Below are 13,346 nucleotides of genomic sequence, written 5' to 3' on the forward strand. Positions count from 1 at the left end.
CTAGTGTGTTATTAAGGAGACAGGCATGGTTGAATATTTCTGGTTTCAAACCCGAAGTGCAACAGTCTAGTTTAGATACTCCTTTTGACAAGGAACATCTCTCTGGGCCCGAAGTAGATAAGTCATTAGAAAAAATAAAAAAAGACACAGGAGTAGCCAAGTCTATGGGAGCTCTGCAGTCTCCCTCTAATCGAGGCTCCTTTTGTCGCTCCTTCTAATGTGGAGGGTTGAAAACCATATCCTCAGGAAATACTGCCACCTCCTACAAAGACAACAATCAATCTTCCTCTACAAGGGGCTTCTTTGGAGGAGGACACAAAGACAACAACAACAAAGGTCGAGGCAGGGGTTCCACACCACATAATTCCCTCTCACCCAACAAGCAGTGACTTGCCTACACTTCCCCCTGATCATTTAACACCTGCCAGGGGACGTCTTCTACAGTTCCTCCCCATATGGCAATCTTATCACCACAGACAAATGGATGTTAGAAATTATCCAACATGGTTATTGCCTAGAGCTTACCAACAATCCTCCAAACATTCCACCAAGTTCTCACAAAATGTCGCCAGAACATTTACATCTACTTCAGCAAGAGGTCTATTCTCTCCTGTCCAAAGGAGCCATAGAACCTATGCCGTTACAACATCAAGGAACAGGCGTGTACTCCCTGTACTTTTTCATCCCCAAAAAGGACGGCTCCTTGAGACTTATTCTACACCTCAGAGAACTAAACCTCTACATACTTTCAGAGCATTTCCACATGGTGACACTTCAACAAGTGCTCCCACTTCTACAGCAGGGCAATTTGATGTCTACTCTAGACTTAAAAGACGCATATTTCCACATTCTAATTCATCCCGCTCATCGCAAATACCTCAGATTCATGATAGTGGGTCATCATTACTAATTCAAAGTACTACCGTTTGGAGTCACCACTGCTCCCAGGGTATTTACCAAATGTCTGGCAGTAGTCACAGTACATTTGAGAAGACAACACATCCATGTCTTCCCATACCTGGACGACTGGCTCATCAAAACCAGCACTTACCAAATGTGTCTCCAACACACTCAAACCACTATTCACTTACTTCACCAACTAGGGTTTACAGTGAACGCGTTGAAGTCTCATCTACAGCCTTCCAATACACAAACTAATCTGGGAGCCACAATAGACGCTCAGAAAGCTCTATACTCTCCCAATACAGCGAGAATTCACAGTATTCAGTACTTTCTCACTCAATTTCGGCCCAACCAATCATTACCAACAAAAGTATTCATGCAACTTTTAGAGATGATGGCATCTTGCATTATAATTGTTCCCCACACAAGACTTCACATGCACCTCCTTCAAGAATGCTTAGCAAGTCAGTGGAACCAGTCGCAGGGTCAGTTGACCAATCTAGTGTTGGTACATGGCTGCACCCATCGCTCGCTGCAGTGGTGGAACCCACAAAATTTATCCAAAGGGCGGCCTTTTCTCGACCCTGTTCCACAGACAGTGCTAACAGCAGACGCATCGCTCACTGGTTGGGGCGCTCTCCTAAAAAGTCACACAATCCAAGGATTATGGAGTCTAAAGTACAACAGCCTCCATATAAATCACCAAGGGCTACTGGCAGTGTTTCTAGCGCTCAAAGCCTTTCAAACTCACCTAATAGGCAAAACTGTCTTAGTCCGCACAGACAACATGACAGCTATGCACTATATACAAAAACAGGGGGGGGAGAAACTCTATCCAACTGTCATGTCTAGCACAATACATTTGAAAATGGGCCATACATCACAACAGTTATCTCCTAGAGGAACATCTTCCTGGAGTAAACAATCAAATTGCAGACCTTCTCAGCAGACGGAGACAGCAAATCCACGAGTTGGAATTTCATCCCCAGATTCTTCTTCCCCACTTTCAGCAATGGGGATTCCTCACATAGACCTGTTCGCCACAGCTCAAAATGCCCAAGCTTCGCCTCCAGGTTCCCACACCCACTCTCCAAAGGCAATGCCCTATGGATAAACTGGTCAGGGATATTTACCTACGCTTTTCCCCCTCTCCCACTCATTCCGCTGGTAGTTAGGAAGCTCAGACAATCACCCCTCAAACTCATTCTCAAAGCTCCCACATGAGCACGTCAACCTTGGTTCACCACCCTACTAGAGCTCTCAGTAGTTCCACACCAAAAGCTGCAGCTTAACTCCAGTCTCCTCACTCAGAGCCATGGAGGAATCAGGCATCAAAATCCCAAGGCACTCAACCTAGCAATTTGGCTCCTGAAGTCATAGAGTTTGGTTATTTACAATTACCACCAGACTGTATGAATATCCTAAAGGAGGCTAGGAAACCTACTACTAGGGCATGTTATGCAGCAAAGTGGACACAATGTGTTATATACTGTAACAATAACAATATCAATCCCCTTGATACTTCAGTGCAAAACATAATCTATCATCTTTTTAATTTACAGCAATCTGGATTAGCCTACACATCCATTTGATTGCATTTAGCAGCAGTAGCTGCATACTTACAAAACAGACAACACTTTTCTTTATTCAGAGTACCAGTGATTAAAGCCTTTGTAGAAGGACTAAAAAGAGTAATACCACCAAGAGCTCCGCCTGCACCAGTATGAAACTTGAACATAGTCCTTACAAGGCTAATGGGTCCACCTTTTTAACCAATGCACAAGTGTCAACTACAATTTATCTCATATAAGGTTGCTTTTTTTTTGCAATCACTTCCTTAATGAGAGTTGGTGAACTTCAGGCACTAACTACACAAGAGACTTTCTTTTAACTTCACAATAACAAAGTGGTTCTTCGAACCAATCCTAAATTTCTTCCTAAAGTGGTTTCTGCTTTTCACATCAAACAATCAGTTGAGTTATCTGTGTTCTTTCCTCAACTTGATTCTGTAGCAGAATGAGCTCTACACACACTAGATGTTAGAAGCGCTCTACTATATTATGTGGAAAGAACAAAAGATTTTCATAAGACAAAAAAGCTCTTTGTTGCTTTTTCATCCCCACACAAAGGTAATCCCATTTCTAAATCAGGCATTGCAAGATGGATCGTGAAATGTATCCAAACATGTTATGTGAAAGCGAAAAGAACCTTGACAATACCCCCTAGAGCGCATTCCACCCGCAAAATAGGGGCTACTATGGCCTTCTTAGGGAATATTCCCCTAGCTGACATCTGTAAGGCAGCAACATGGTCTACACCGCACACATTCACCAAACACTATTGTGTAGATGTGTTAGCGAGGTAACAAGCTAATGTAGGCCAGGCAGTACTTAAAACGCTTTTTCAAACAACTGCAACAGCTACAGGTTAGCCACAGCTTTGGGAGTTTACTGCTGTATAGTCTATGCAAAGCATGTGATCTACAGCTCACATGTCTCAAAATGATAATGTTACTTTCCCAGTAAGCATCTGTTCTTGGCATGTAGAGCTGTAGATTCACATGCGCTCAACCGCCTCCTCGGATATCTATATCTGTTGCAGATTTCTTACTTTACATACATACGCATGGACATCTCTATTCTACCTTTACTAACTCCATTCTCACCCTCTGCGGGAAAACAATCTAACAATGGATGCCCATGCGCACTATCACTGAAAGAAGGAGTCACCTACCTTGTGACTGGTAAGACTTCTTAGAAGAAAAACAACTTGCAAATATCCAGACCCAACACTGGATGGCAGGAGTATGCAAAGCATGTGAATCTACAGCTCTGCATGCCAAGAACAGATGCTTACTGGGTAAGTAACATTATCCTTCAATATTTTTCCAAAGTCTCCCAGAAACCATACTTCAACTATTGAAGTTCATATGAAACATGACTTAATCCTTTAGAACAGTTCTCAGTACTCACATTCGCTTTTCAAACATGCTATCAATGAAAAATCTTCTAACTCTAAGGCCTCAGCAAGAATCATCTTGCAAATACGTCACAAATAAAAAGGAAATTTATACTCAACAAGTTTGAGATGTCTGCCACCCTTTCCAACAATCACAACTATTGAGAGTTCAGCAGACTTATGGAAAATGTGGTTTGTGATCGGAAGCCGGTGGCTATTGCTTTCTTTAGAGATTTGAACTCTTTATCAAGTTGCTTCAATACTCCAGGACCACTGCCAGCCTTTCCTTCCCCAAAATAATCTTAGTGCAAGTCATTTTTTGCTATTACACTCTTGTGCCCGCCGAGCACTGCTAGAAGGTAAGCTACACATCATGACCCATTAACAGGATTCCGTAATTATTGCAATCCTCCTACAGGGTGATCAAACACCTTCTAACAGGTTGGACGCAAGCTCTTCCTCCGGTGAGAAGGCCCGCTGCTAGTCAGCACCTCACACTTGTTCCACTGCACCTGATGCAAAAGGGTTTCTTACGACATGAAGATTCTTTCATAGACGACAGCATTTCTTATTGCCATTACATTAACAAACAACATAAGCAAACACCAAGCCTATGGTGCGTCTGAACCTTACACTATTTTTAGACCAGGCAAGATGGTACTCACTCCTCTTTTGTTGTAAGTGAATTGACTGAATATGAGTTAAATGAGGAGATTTATCTCCCAATCTGTAAGATCCCACTCGGGGTGCACAGAACAGGGATGGGCTATTGGACCTCCACTATGGCAGCCCCTTTAAAAAAAATCCTAAAAATGTTACTAGCCCTGCAGGTCGGGTAACTTAAACAATCTACTCGACCTAGACCACGTACTTGACCCGTAAACTGGTCTCAATTTGTGTGATCATTGGCAAATATTTTATTTTACAGAGTTGCTTTTTTCTTTATTCTCATGTATGAGGGCACCTTCAAATATGTGAGTTCAGCATTCCTGCTGTACAAAACATAACTATTTTCTTTGATCAAATAGACTAAATGTTTGCTTCAGGTGTAATTAGAATCTAGCCACATATATGGAACACATGATCCCTGACTTGCCGCTCAGTTTACTGATCGCATTGCCATCATGGCTGGGGCAGGAGTGTTTCTCAGTCATGTTTAAACGAATACTATTAATAATTATATTGCAATTGCATGATGTGGTAGAGCACTGTCATTTATAGACTGTAAATTTCCAAGAAATGTCCGAAAATCTCCCCCCTGCCTTGCAGATTTACTGATAAAACTATATAGTGTATTAGCAATAATCTGTGAAATTGGTTTCAAAAACCATATTTATCATTTGCACATCACCAAGTAAAGTGTTCTGATTTGCTTTTCATCCTATTAAAATATTTCTTCATCACACAGAAGTACAAAACATGGGCTTTCACTACTACTGAAATATATTTGGAAATGTTTGTACAATTGACTTAGTAGCTATTTAAATGTGTGTTAGGAAATATGATACCCTACAGCCTTTCATTTCACACTTTGTACAGCAGGTCAGACAGTTCACTTTACAAAATCCTGAAACTCTGCAGTCAGAGAAGGAAAAGACTTGGACTACTGACCTCTGTCTTTAAAAACAGAGCAATTGTTTAATAAAAACTAGATATAAAGGCATCTTTATTGCTCCTTCACTTTCTGACTGAACAGAACACCTGTTCTTTGTCAACAGTAAGACCTAAAAATAGCTCGACCTGATACAATCTGACTAGCCATTGCGAGTGGGCGAGTAGCTTTTTCAAGGACTGTGTGGAGGTTGTGGTTGTTTGACTCTGATGTTCCAGGGTTCGCCCTAAAATGGCTCTGCTAACTGGGCCAAGTATAACCCCTTCAGTAACTTATTCTCAGTAGTAGTGATAAAGAGCAGTTATTGGCTTCTCAGGGAGGCAGTGTGGTGGTGCTCGAGTGTAGGGCACAACACTCGCACAATAGCGTAATAAACAAATGAGTAACCCAGTGCTTGTATTTATAAGAAAGTTCTTCAATGCACACTAGGGTGTAATACTACATACTTACACAGCCAAATAAAATGTAATGTTCCTGGGTGCTATTAGGCAGTGCGGTAACGCCTTCTGCAGTCAGGCTGTAGTTGCAGTAAAGAGACAGCAACTATCCATGTAGTCCAGCACACACCTTCCATCACTAGTGAAAGGGACCTCATCCTCCTAGTGCTGTTGGATCCATGAGCATATTTCAGTGTCACCGATCTCAGGCCTTTCAAACTATCCTCGCCTCCTACATAGGCATCACGTCGACTGTCCTTAAGTGTTTTATCCACTTTCTTCGCTGAGTATGAAGCAGACTCAACTCCAGGTCCCTTTTGAGGTTCCACCGGCCCATCTTCGACACCCATTAATCCCATTCTAGGCGCTCCTAAGTGCTTGGCTGACCATTCGTAACATTACAACCTATCAGTACACAGGTGGTACCCAGCTCCACCTCAGTTTGTCATCAGCACATCACTCGCCACCTCAGTTCCTAACTCAGTCACAGCGGCCTAGATTTACTAAGGGTTGCGCAAGCGCTCTTGCAGCGTAGCAGAATTTGTGCTGGTGCAAAACATTAGTAAATAACCCCAAGAATGCATTCCCCTTCACATTTACCCAAAGAGTTTCGCCTTTCATGTAGAACCCATGTGACTAAGAAAGCAAATGCATTTAGAAACCAGTGGAGCCTCCTATAGAAAGTAAAATTTTTCTCATTCTTTCCAACTTTTGCACCACTTTAGAAGCTTTCATACTGTATCACAGTGACAGTGGAAAGCCCCTGGTGTTTCCGCCATGAGCGGACCCACACTAAACTCCTTAAACGCACCCCTCCATACTGCCCCACCGTATCACTGGCTTCAGAAAATCTAAACACTCTGAACCCATCTACACAGTTATGCACTTGCTCGCATTGCCAGCCCACATGAAATAAAATATGTGCTGTATCACCTAGAAAGATCTTGATGCTAAGAAACCAGACTATAATGTTGTGCTCTAAAGCAGTCCTCTCAGTTTCACCGATTTTTAAATCTAGAGAGTAAGAAGGAATCTGTGGTAATCAAGCCCACATCCAAGAAGTAGTTTCAAGTCGATTTATTCAAGTTGGTTACAAGTTGTAAGTTAGTTGTAAATAAGCCAGTATTTAGCCAGAGTTTAGCCCCACCAGGAGCAGCCTTCCAGGTGCTCAGCCCTTCTCCAACTGTCCATTTCCACTCCCAACATTCCATCCACCATCACAGTGTCAGCATTCCACTGGCACATCTTAACCATACCAGACCAGGATACTACATATCCTCCTTTGTTCCAACAAAAACAAAAAGGAACGCCAAAATCTAGAATGACAAGAGAGAAAGAGAACAGAAACTAGACACAGAAACGAGAAGACCAGAAAGCACGAGAAAAATAGAGGAGAGGGAGAATAACACACCAAACCCATCTTCCCTTCCAAGGATAGCAACCTAACAAAAACACCAAAGAGAGATAGGAATAAGATATAATAAAAAAACATGAGAAAGGAAAACGTAAAACACCCATCTTCCCTTCCAAAGAATAAAAGAAGAAAACATCCATTAATGACTGTCCTCTGCATAACCACTGGCCAGGTAGAAATACAAGAAAACAGCTCACATCAGGAGAAAACAAGACGACAGAGAAAAAGCGGAAACCGAATGCTCACTCTTCCCTGACGACAGCAAGAAAAAGAAATTACAATAAATAGAATACAACTGGGCTACAGCGTGCAAAACAAAACTAAGACAATTGAAACGCCCAGAGTAACATGACCCATGCTCTGTGGTGACTTAAACCACACACCCACCAAGCTCCCGCTGGTGGGCTGGCCCAAAAACACCCGGTTCTTCACCCCTGCCATGCTTCGGGAGTGGACATCTCGGGAGGTCACCGAGGCAGAAATACTATTCGCGGAGGGACACCTCCGGCCATTCCAGCAACTCATTGATGAATACGATCTCCCCCCGGGACAATTCTTGCGGCACCGCCAGCTCCTTAGTCATTTTCTGCCGTACTGTGATCTCACACTAGGAGAGCCCCCCACGCATCCAGTCCTCCACACGATACTGCGAATGGGACGGGGTCGTCACCTCACCACCTGGCTGTACAAGTCCATTCGGGAGTTGACGCCCCTATCATTGGCACCCCTGCGGACCCTTTGGGAGGAGGAGGAGGTGGGACGGGCGTTTCATGACAACGAATGGGACAGGGCACTCGAATTCCCCAAAAAAGTGTCTCGGAACGCCCGTTTCAAAAATATACAATATTACATTCTTCACAGGGCCTACTTGACCCCAGCGCGCCTCCAGCGTTTCTATCCCGATACAATTTTCCTCTGTCCCCGCTGTCAGGCGCAGGATGCAGATTTCCTCCATATGTTTTGGTCATGCCCGGGGATCCAAATCTACTGGTCGACTATCCACGAGACCCTCCGAGAGCTCACGGGGTTGCCCCATCTACACACCTGGGAGTACTGTGCACTGGGAATAATGGGTCGGAAGCAGCGGCACAAAGTGCCTATACGATTTGTCTCATTAGCACACCTCCTGGCTAAGCGATGCATAGCTATGAATTGGCGCTCCCCCACGGGCCCCCCGATGGCGGCATGGAGGGGGGCGGTGCTCAAGTGATCTGCGGCTGAGGAGGACACTCTGCGAGAGGAGGAGGCGAAGGGCATACGCAAAACCCCGATCTCCCTGGAGTGGGCGCTGATAATGCATCAGTTTAAACAATCCCAACCCCTAGCTGATCAGAACACGACCGCGACTACCCCTACTGCCACACAGCCACGCGCGACACAAACCCACCCAGGTGACGACCCCCCCTAATACTACACACTCACCTTGGGGGGACCAGGTTCCTATCCCTGCTGCTACGTGGCCTGCACCCATGCCGTATGCCCACCTGCATAGTCGTACCTCGGCCAGGGGTTCCCAATGCGCTGCTTCACCAGTTGCCCTACAGACCACCTGTGCTGTAGTCTGGCTGACCCTTCTCTGATGGTCCATGACTGCCCCTAGTTCCCCCCCCCCTTCCCTGGTTTGTATTATATAGTATGGCAAACACCTGTTACATTGCACATGAGTGTGGTGAAGGTTATTGTAAACGTGATGATTGATCTCACCTGACTGGACACATGTACTCTGCGATATTGTCATCCAACAATGATATGTAACGAAACTACTAACAAATGCCAATAAAAACATGTTTAAAAAAAAATAATAATAAACCACACACCCACCAAGAGTAACAACATTCGCTTCTGCATGGGAAACCTCGAGTGGAGGTATAGATATGTGCACTTTAAAAAAAACCATGTCCAACCTTAGACAACTAAGAAAGGTAAAATGAGTGCACTGCCGCGGAGGCAATAGACAAATAATGTGATGTCCACCTACGGACGCACCTCGACTGGAGGTAACAATTGATATGCACCGAGTGACGGGGAAAAGCCCCACAACACACCTCCGGAGAGGTCAACAGATTGTGCATAGAAAACACGGGACACACGTCCACGCGACGCACCTCTACTAGAGGTCAACTAATATGCACATGAACTAGGGACATAGCCCTAACACACCTCGCGGAGAGGTCCTTAGATCAGCATGTGCGAGTGGGACAGTAGTCCAAATATAATCATGAACCCTATAAAAAACTTAGGAAATTGCTATGCACAAAATAAACCAATAGAAACATCTCACGGAGAGGACAGCGAACATTGTGCATAATAAGAAATAGGGTTAAACATTGCAATCCGTAAATAAAACCAAACATTTTAACAGAAATGCATTTAGACTAATGTTATTGACCACACATTGAATGATGACCGTAAACCAAAGCAGTGGAAAATATATACGAAAACAAGTTTTGACCATTTCTTCCCCATCAAGTTGCTCCAAAGGAAAAAATATCACCTCCAATTAACACAAATCCTTGTTGTCACATGAAAGTCACCTGTGCTCGTAACCTTCGTGTTGCAGTTATGAAAATCCATGAGCAAGTGAGCATTGTGGTAATCAAGCCCACATCCAAGAAGTAGTTTCAAGTCGATTTATTCAAGTTGGTTACAAGTTGTAAGTTAGTTGTAAATAAGCCAGTATTTAGCCAGAGTTTAGCCCCACCAGGAGCAGCCTTCCAGGTGCTCAGCCCTTCTCCAACTGTCCATTTCCACTCCCAACATTCCATCCACCATCACAGTGTCAGCATTCCACTGGCACATCTTAACCATACCAGACCAGGATACTACAGAATCCTAAAAAGAAATATTTCAGCTATGAAGCTAGGCTCTGGAATGACTTACCTCCACACCTAAGATTGTACACCGTTATGCAGTTCATGAATTATCTAAACATTCATGTTTGTGCAGATTTACCTGTCCTACTACTTACTTCCTCAAATAATGCCCACAGACCCATATTGATTGATCTATATGCATTGGTTGCCAAATAACTGAAAGATCTCCAACAGTGTTTCTGATCAGAACTGACAGGTGCCGTGTCATGGTGGCACAACATGTACACTGAGACACAGCTGTAATTCCTGTCTTTGAAGCGCATTTATTTGTGTAAATGCTTATTTACCTTACTCCAGCCTCATCACATTCCTGTCTCTGTGCATGTAGAAAGTGTGGGCATAGAGGTAAAGTTTTGAACAAGTCAGTGTCTGTCCACCTTTTTCTTTTCTAGGTTTTGGCCTCGGAACCAGCCGGACAATGTGGGTAATGAAGACTGCGTTACCCTCTCTGAGGATACGTCCTGGAATGATGACAAGTGCTGGTGGCTGTACAGGAGCGTGTGTGAGAAGCTCGCCAGCGTGCTTTATATTAAGTCCGGGCACATCAACTCTTAGAGTCCAACCACCTGTCGCAGCTCAGCCAATGCTCTGGATAAATAACCCTAGGTGGTCAACACCCACTATCATGTTTGGAACAATGGCACCTAATAAAAGGACTCCGGCTACTCTGCCTAATGACAGCTTCTCTACCCTGCTGAAAAATACTCACCACTATCCTGCTTAATAATAGCTCTATGTCCACAGCCAGCAACCAACCCCAATAGTACAAAACAATAGTTCTGGCAAAGTTACCAAAGAAGTGAGCCATTGCCCATTATAACAAACAGCTCCCTTGCAACACTGCTAAACAAATCTTTGCACCACCCTACTAACTTGACTCCCTTTTACAATACCCAGCACGTGTCCCTCTACAGTAGTACCTACAGATATTGGCATCTTCACCGTGTAATTAGTATGGCTCTCAAAACCCCTTCCGGTAAAATACCAACTCCTTCTCACCCTACCACTCAAGATCTGGCAAATCAAATTCGGCCACTGCATTTGTGAAACAAAACTCCCCATCATACCGCTGAACTGTAGTCCATCACACTGCTGAAAAATTGTCTTGAAAGCTCTAACACAAACCGGCTAAGCAAACAATGGCTTTACCTATTTCACCCAACGGGATTCTTTTTTCTTACAACACTTTGTATTTATTCCATAACAAATCCTCAAACACAGTGCAATAGTCCTGGACAGAAGAGAGACATTTCACTAAGCACACACACCGTCATATAGCCGGTAACCCAACAAGATTCTTACACCCTGCCCAAGAAGAGCCCCTGACACCATTTTGAACAAGACTCCTCAACAACACACCAAACACAAGCATCCATTGCCACCCCAAACACTGTTCTTTTGTGTAGCAATAGCTCTGACTCTGTTGAAGAAGAGTTTCAATAACCCATCAAATTAACCCTCTTCCAACCCTCCCTATCATTGAATTGAGAAAGACCTCAGTGATCAATTGAACAAGACAACCCTGGAGAACTCTCCAACACCCTCCTGCATATTCTCATCCAACATAAGGCTCATCAGAACTCTGGATCTGCCCCGTGTGTATCCTGAAAACCATAGTGTAAAAACTGCAACAAATTAAAGTCCCTTCCACCCCGCTGAAAATGTACCCGCCAACCACTTCAACCCAGCCAGAAAATATCCATGTTAAACCTGAAAACTTGCAAACATGACTTCCAAGCATTGAACAAGACCCCACCAAAATACATTCCTATGTACTACTTACTACTAATACTGTAAATGTAAAAAGCTCCTCACCACCAAACCACAAAGGGTGCAAGTGTCTTTTCCGGCAAACGCCCTGCTGACATGCCCACTGACCAATACTCCATGCCTTGCTGATGACATGCGAAATGCTGACCCTCACCCCGAACGAGGCTCTCTTCTCTGACGCTTAAGCTAGGCTAAAGCTGCTGTTAGTAAATCTCTTCTGCCCCAGCAAACCTTCCAAGGCTGAAGAACGGGTATCTCCTAATAGAGGGTGTAATGCTTACCCACACAACCATTCAGGGCTTTACCCGGCCGATCAAGACTGCTAAACCCTCGGCTGAGCAGGAGACCCTGAAAGCACACTGAGCAAGATTACTCACCACATTAGGACACCTTGTTACCCACAGAGGGCAAACAATTAACCACCTTCTCGCAGAACGTCCTAATCCACTGAGTGAGACTATGCACACTATATGCAAAACTACACGCAAAACTATACCTACCAAACCGAGAAACCCCTCTCAAAAGCTACACCGCTGGCTGGAAAGGAAATGTGGTCAAGAAAATGTTGTAGCGTTATGAGGTCCGCCTTCATGAAAATCTTGCCTCTCGGTTGGTCAATATGGACAAGTTTGTGACCTTTGACATGCACCGGTGAGGCTTACTGTATTATGCCTGATTGAGTCTTCAGCATCTCTCCCTGAATTAAGGTAGTTAGCTCTCTTCTTTCCCTTTGACCTGTAGCATCGAGCTCTCATAACCTTCTAATAAGTAAAGAAAAATGTGTCCTCCTGCTAGTTGCTGCTGCACAATAATATAAGAACACATTAAAGACACGTTTCTGTTAAAAAACAGTTCTGTTTAAGCGCTCTTATTTTTTTTAATTCAGTTGTCTATATTTTATAAAATCATTTTCAACACTTGACTTTGCCATTGCATTATTTGTTAGTTCTTCTTGAATGTTTTGTTCATGTCACAAAGGTGCAAAAGGCACATGTCCTCGGTGATCGATAAAGGTCTCCGTGTGTCCCTTACCTACCACCTCCTTTACTCCATGCCCCATTTCTCTCTAGATGGCCTTGAATCATAAAATCATTTCCTCCCCTTCCAAGGCAACCTATAGTGAGATTGGTTTTTGGTCTTGAAATTCTGATCCTACAGGGGACTATTAACCGCAGACCACAACTGTCGTGATCTTGCAGCCCTATTGTTTTTCGGGTTTGTGCACGTCATCGCTCTTCAATCAATCAATCAGGGTTTTGTGAAGCACACTACTCACCTGTGAGGGTCTCAAGGCGCTGGGGGAGGGTGTGGATAGCTCCGTTCTCTTTACTGCTTTTCCTCCAACACCGTGGAGGTAGCGGTAGTTATGACACTCACGG

At 44.0% G+C, this 13,346-nt stretch overlaps 1 protein-coding gene across 1 annotated transcript in view; it reads left to right on the top strand.

Moving 5' to 3' along the window:
* LOC146812786 (uncharacterized) overlaps nucleotides 1–12,818 on the top strand; it is a 99,053-nt gene extending 86,235 nt beyond the window's left edge. Inside the window, exon 6 of the mRNA XM_085614620.1 lies at nucleotides 10,590–12,818. Coding sequence (XP_085470746.1) covers nucleotides 10,590–10,752 — 163 coding nt within the window. The 3' untranslated portion in view covers nucleotides 10,753–12,818. The remainder of the gene's footprint in view (nucleotides 1–10,589) is intronic.
* Nucleotides 12,819–13,346: the final 528 nt, after the last annotated feature.

This window comes from Triturus cristatus, chromosome 7 (assembly GCF_964204655.1).
Source record: "Triturus cristatus chromosome 7, aTriCri1.1, whole genome shotgun sequence".
Lineage (NCBI taxonomy): Eukaryota > Metazoa > Chordata > Amphibia > Caudata > Salamandridae > Triturus > Triturus cristatus.